The 6,325-nt window shown below is 38.9% G+C and overlaps 1 protein-coding gene across 1 annotated transcript; it reads left to right on the top strand.

The window, feature by feature from the left end:
• The first annotated feature begins 2,882 nt into the window (after window positions 1–2,882).
• Window positions 2,883–4,760, top strand: LOC127103020 (uncharacterized). The gene is made up of 4 exons (XM_051040321.1): window positions 2,883–3,066; window positions 3,178–3,421; window positions 3,527–3,868; window positions 4,022–4,760. The coding sequence occupies exons 1-4, from the start codon at window positions 2,883–2,885 to the stop codon at window positions 4,758–4,760; spliced, it is 1,509 nt and encodes a 502-aa protein (XP_050896278.1).
• The last annotated feature ends 1,565 nt before the right edge of the window (window positions 4,761–6,325 follow it).

Here is a 6,325-nt window from a genome sequence, read left to right as displayed (position 1 = left end):
CTGAAATGTCCTGGAGTCCCTAACCTTGATAATGTGCTGCTTGTTAAAGGATTGACTGCAAACCTGATCAGTATCAGTCAACTATGCGACCAAGGTCTAAATGTGAACTTCACAAAAGTGAATGCTTGATTACTAATGCAAAAAATGAGGTGATCATGAAAGGAGTCAGGTCTAAGGATAACTGCTATATATGGAATTCTCAAGAAACTAGCTATTCATCAATGTGTGCTCTAGATAAAGAAGAAGTGAAACTATGGCATCAAAAACTGGGTCATCTGCATCTTAAAGGAATGAATAGGATTATATCTGTTGAAGCTATCAGAGGAATCCCAAAATTAAAGATTGATGAAGGAAGAGTTTGTGGTGAATGTCAGATTGGAAAGTAGACAAAGATGTCACATCAGAAGATCAAACATGACACCACATCTAGAGTGCTGGAACTTCTCCACATGGACTTGATGGGACCTATGCAGGTGGAAAGTCTTGGTGGGAAAAGGTATGCTTATGTTGTAGTGGACGACTTCTCCAGATATACCTGGGTGAATTTTATAAGGAAAAATCTGATGTGTTTGATGTGTTCAAAGATCTTTTCCAAAGACTTCAAAGAGAAAGAGAGAGTCATGTTATCAGAATCAGAAGTGATCATGGGAAAGAATTTGAGAACAGTAAATTTGCTGAATTTTGTCTTACCACTTCTGGTCATGAGTTCTCTTCTCCCATTACCCCTCAGTAAAATGGTGTGGTGGAAAGGAAGAATAGAACTCTCCAAGAATCTGCTAGAGCTATGATTCATGCTAAGAAGTTGTCTTACCACTTCTGGGCCGAAGCTATGAACACGGCCTGTTATGTTCACAACATAGTAACCTTGAGGAAAGGGACCCCAACCACTTTATATGAAGTCTGGAACGGAAGAAGACCTACTGTCAAATACTTCCATGTGTTTGGTAGTAAATGTTATATCCTGGTTGATCATGAACAAAGAAGGAAAATGGACCCCAAGAGTGATGAAGGAATATTTCTAGGCTACTCAACAAACAGCAGAGCCTTTAAAGTTTTTAATTCCAGAAAAAAAGTTATGATGGAATCTATCAATGTTGTTGTTGATGATCAAGAGACTGATGTGACAGACGATGTTGAAACATTTCTGAACGATGCCCCAGCTGATCTCATGGACAAAAGTAATGAGAGTGAGTCCACTCAAGTTGAACCTGAAGCTGATAAAGTTAATAAGGGACCCTCTATCAGAATTCACAAGGATCATCCTAAAGATCTCATTATAGGAGATCCAAATAAAGGGGTCACCACTAGATCAAGGGAAGTGATCTCACATGCCTGTTTTGTGTCCAAGATTGAGCATAAGAATGTCAAAGAAGAATTAACTGATGAATTATGGATCAATGTCATGCAGGAAGAGTTGGGCCAATTCAAGAGAAATGAAGTGTGGGAATTGGTTCCAAGACCTGAAGGAATAAATGTTATTGGTACAAAGTGGGTTTACAAGAATAAATCTGATGAAAAAGGTGTGGTTACTAAAAATAAATCAAGATTGGTAGCACAAGGATACACTCAGGTTGAAGGAGTTGACTTTGATGAAACATTTGCTCCTGTAGCTCACCTGGAGTCCATTAGATTACTGCTAGGAGTGGCATGTATTCTGAAGTTTAAATTGTTCCAAATGGATGTGAAAAGTGCCTTCTTAAATGGCTACTTAAATGAGGAAGTGTATGTTGAACAACCTAAAGGGTTCACAGACCCAAATCTTCCAAAGCATGTGTATAAATTGAGGAAAGCCCTCTATAGGTTGAAACAAGCTCCTAGAGCTTGGTATGAGAGACTCACAGTGTTTCTCATTGATAATGGATACAGGAAGGGAGGCATTGATAAGACTTTGTTTGTCAAAGATGAAGGAGGAAAGCTCATGGTGGCTCAGATATATGTGGATGATATCGTGTTAGGTGGGATGTCAAGTAAGATGGTTCAACATTTTGTTGAGAAAATGCAGTCTGATAGGGAGTCTGCTATATCTCACAGCAAGCAAACCTGACATTGCTTTTGCTGTAGGTGTATGTGCTAGATATCAAGCTGAACCAAAGGTGAGCCACATAAAGCAAGTGAAAAGGATCCTGAAATATGTCAATGGCACTAGTAACTATGGGATGCTATAGACTCATGGATCTGAATCTGTGCTATCTGGATATTGTGATGCTGATTGGGCTGGAAGTGTTGATGATAGGAAAAGCACATCAGGAGGATGCTTCTTCTTGGGGAACAATTTAATATCATGTTTTAACAAGAAGCAAAATTGTGTGTCTCTGTCTACTGCTAAAGCCGAATACATACCAGCTGAAAGTAGTTGTTCTCAACTGGTGTGGATGAAACAAATGCTAACTGAATACAATGTCACGCAAGATGTCATGACATTGTACTGTGACAACCTGAGTGCTATAAACATTTCTAAGAATCCTATTCAGCACAGCAGGACAAAACATATTGATATCCGTCACCATTTTATTAGAGAACTCGTGGAGGATAAGATTGTAGCCTTAGAGCATGTTGCTACTGAGATGTAGTTAGCTGATATTTTTACAAAGGCATTGGATGCAAATCAGTTTGAAGTCCTGAGAAGAAAATTAGGGCTTTGCATTTATGAAAACTTGTAGAAATTAATATGGAGTGGGAAAAGTAAGCAAAGTAGTGTCTATGTGGATAAAATAAAGCGCCCCCATTATGGTAAATCATCACCTATTTTTGGAATAACCATCTACTACCTTTTCACACGCAACCCCCACAACCTCACTACCTACTCCAACTCTTCCAATTTCCTGCTTCCTCCTCACACTCCTCTGCTAGGGCAACTGCAATATTTCCATAGAAACGTCAAAATGTCACAACATCAAACTACTCTTACTTCAAAAACTACTAAGTCCACTCAAAAGGTTAGCGCTCCTTCCATGGACTTTCACGATGATGAGATTCTGGATGTGGTTCCTCTATCAGTTATTCCCTGCGAGGCCCTTGATTTGAACCATCCCATGGATGCATTAGCTTCTGCATGTCCCAATCAAGGTAACAGCTCTAGTATCCCTTCTAGCTCAACTCATGCCACTAGTTCTAAGGAAGATATACACCACATTGATCGTGTCATAAGAAACCTAGTCACTAGAATCCTTAATGAAGGACATTCTATGAAGAGAGTCTCTACTCCCCTATCTAAAATGTACCCATCTCCTGAGGTTGAACAACATAGTAAGAAGAATGACAATTCCTCCAGTTATGAGAAGGACATGGTTGCTGAAGGTTTGTGCTCCCTAGGGAAAACTGTGTCTGGTAAAGGAAAATCTGTGGCATCTAAAACTGCCAATGCTTCCCGTTCTGAGAAGCATGATGTTGCAAACGATGTGATTGACCTAGAGGATGATAGGTCTGATGATCAAGAGGATAACTTACTTCATCACTTAAAGCCAAGTGTGGCTAAGCGTATGAAGATTGGAAAAGGAAGATCTGTGGCTGAACTGATGTCAACTAGAACAGCTAAGAAGGCTGCTGGTGTTGGTCCTTCCAAATCTTGGAGCAAGGTTGAAATGAAGAAGAGCAAGGTTAGAGAAGTTTCTGAGTCTGAAGAGGATGTCGAGGAAGATGTCCCTGACATCTCTCTTGTGAAGAAGAGCCCTATGAAGAAGTCCCCTATGAAAGTTGTTGCTATGCATTTGGATAATGTTTCTTTCCATCTTGAGGATGGAGCTGCCAAATGGAAATTTGTGATTCAAAGAAGGGTGGTTGTGGCAAGGGAGTTAGAAAAGGATGTTGTTGAAGTCAAGGAGGTCATGGACCTGATAAATTCTGTTGGGTTAATAAAGACTGTGGCTGGGTTCTCTCAGTGCTATGAGGGTTTAGTTAAGGAATTCATTGTCAACATTCCTAAGGATATTGCTGATAAGAACAACAAGGAATTTTGAAAAGTGTTTGTGAGAGGTAAGTGTATCACATTCTCTCCCACTGTCATTAACAATTTTCTGGGAAGAAGAGTTGAGGGTGCACGTGAATTGGAAGCTATAGACAATGAGGTCTTTAGAGAAATTACAGCAAGGCAGGTGAAAGGGTGGCCTATTAAAAAGCATCTTCCTGATGAGAAGTTGACTGTCAAGTATGCAATATTGCATAAAATAGGAGCTGCAAATTGGATGCCTACCAACCACATTTCCACAATTGCTAATACCCTTGGAAGATTTATTTTTGCAGTTGGAACCAAAATAAATTTTGACTATGGTAGATTTATGTTTGAACAAATTATCAAGCATACATCTACTAATGCAGTTAAGCTTCCTATTGCCTTTACCTCTATGATTTGTGGGATTATCCTGAATCAACACCCTGGTATTCTAAGTTCTAATGACTTACCAAGTAGAAGAAAACCTGATTTGTCAGTGCACTATAAACTATTTGAAGGCAGTCATGTCGAAGACATTGTCAAGACATTTGCTATGAAAAATCCAGCCTCAAAAGTTGGAACTATTCTTGAGCTGAAGGAGACTTGTAAAGAGTTGGGTGAAGGGATAAGGATAGCAACAGCTAGAAAAGAATCGTTGGAAGCCCTGATTGCAAGCTTGGATCAAGCTGAAGGTGAGAATATTGGACATGCTAAGGAAGCTGAAGCCCACACCTCTAGTGAGACGTCTGCAAATAATGATGAGACAAGTGGCAATTCTATTTCTAATGCTGATGAAGCTGCAAGCTCAAGCTCCTCTGATTACCTCCTTTGACTTTGGTCCCTAGTGATGTGATGGTGTTTATTGATGTGATGGTTGCCGTTTTGATAGATTTTCTTGATTTTGGAAATTCTATTTTGCTGTATTCATGTTTTGTTGGTTTGTATCTCAGCTTGCTTATAGCTGAATATGTACTTGGTTTTGTAACCCTTAACTGTTGACATTTTGGTTTATGACTGAATAGACATTTATATTGTCTCTTTGGTCTATTTTGGCTAAAGAGGGGGAGAAGTAGCTATAGCTATAGATGATGTTGGATGTTTGATACAAAGAGGGAGAAGAGAGGGAAGTGTTCTGTCTATGTGAAGCAGATTGGTGCTTGGTGTGCACTAGCCGAAGGGGTGGTGTGTTATGTTCTGAGCACAAGCGCATGTGTGTTTACTAGTTGCTATTTTTGCTAGCAATGTGTGTATGTTTACTTCTGCTAATGCTAAACTCATACTTTGATTGATTTCTTGTGAACATATGATCTAATGTATGTTTTAGCCAAAATTTGCCAAAGGGGGAGTTTGTTGGTTCTTTGTGTTGGCATCAATTTTGGTAAAACTTAGTGTTATCACAAGTTGTCATGCGTGTTATCTTGACATGTGATATCAGCTTCCTGCAGGATGTTTAAATATGGTTGTGCAGGATTTAGCTAAGATGTCAGACCCGATGTTAAGACATGTATACAGAACATTCAGTATGAATGTTACGTATCTTAATATTGCGTTTTTCATGCAAAGCTGTGTGTGATTATGTGAAGATTGAATGCGCTATTCAAGGAGTAATTTGATTTAAAACCAGATTGTTCTATTTTCCAATAAGGGATGATTAACTGTTGTTTCTTAGAAGATACGTAAGGAAAATAGAATTAGGGTTTTATGATGCCCAGGCCCATTCAAAAGCTTATATTTAAAGGCCATGTAAAACCTGGTTTAAAGACACAAGAGACAAACGATAAAGAGAGGGAGAGTTTTTTAGGGTTTTAGCCTAGTGTGAGCGTGTGTATTATGAGCCATTCATTCATCTTATTGATGTATGAATTGGAGTGGATTTTGTGTTGTATTTTGTCCACTCTAAGCTTTGAAGTATGAGTGTGTGTTTACTTGGTTGAAGCTTTTAAGCAAGATCATGTATGTGTCCTTGAAGTGTGTCTTTTTTCTTTTGTATTTGTTTTTATATCACTGTTGTGATTGAGGGGGAGTGAGTAGGGTCTCATATCTAAGAGTTCTTAGATAGAAGTCACACTGGTAGAGATTAGGTGAAAAGACTGTAACTTGAAGTTGTTTACTGAGAGTCTTTGAACTAATTCTGTTTAGTGGATTTCCTTCCTGGCTTGGTAGCCCCTAGACGTAGGTGAGTTTGCACCAAACTGGGTTAACAATTGCTTGTGTCACTTGTTCAATTTTTTCTTTTTTTTATCCTGTTTATATTTTAGTTGTTGTTCAAATATTAGTGTCGTGACATTACCTTCGACATCTCATATCTGATACCAGAATTTCAGCAACAACAACAATAATGTCAATAGATCGGTATCACCGTTGGTTATACGGTTAGCGGGCCCTGTCCCATATGCA

Source organism: Lathyrus oleraceus, chromosome 1 (assembly GCF_024323335.1).
Source record: "Lathyrus oleraceus cultivar Zhongwan6 chromosome 1, CAAS_Psat_ZW6_1.0, whole genome shotgun sequence".
NCBI classification, from domain to species: domain Eukaryota; kingdom Viridiplantae; phylum Streptophyta; class Magnoliopsida; order Fabales; family Fabaceae; genus Lathyrus; species Lathyrus oleraceus.
The sequence above is the reverse complement of the archived record's forward strand: the minus strand, read 5'-3'. Positions and strand labels throughout refer to the sequence as shown.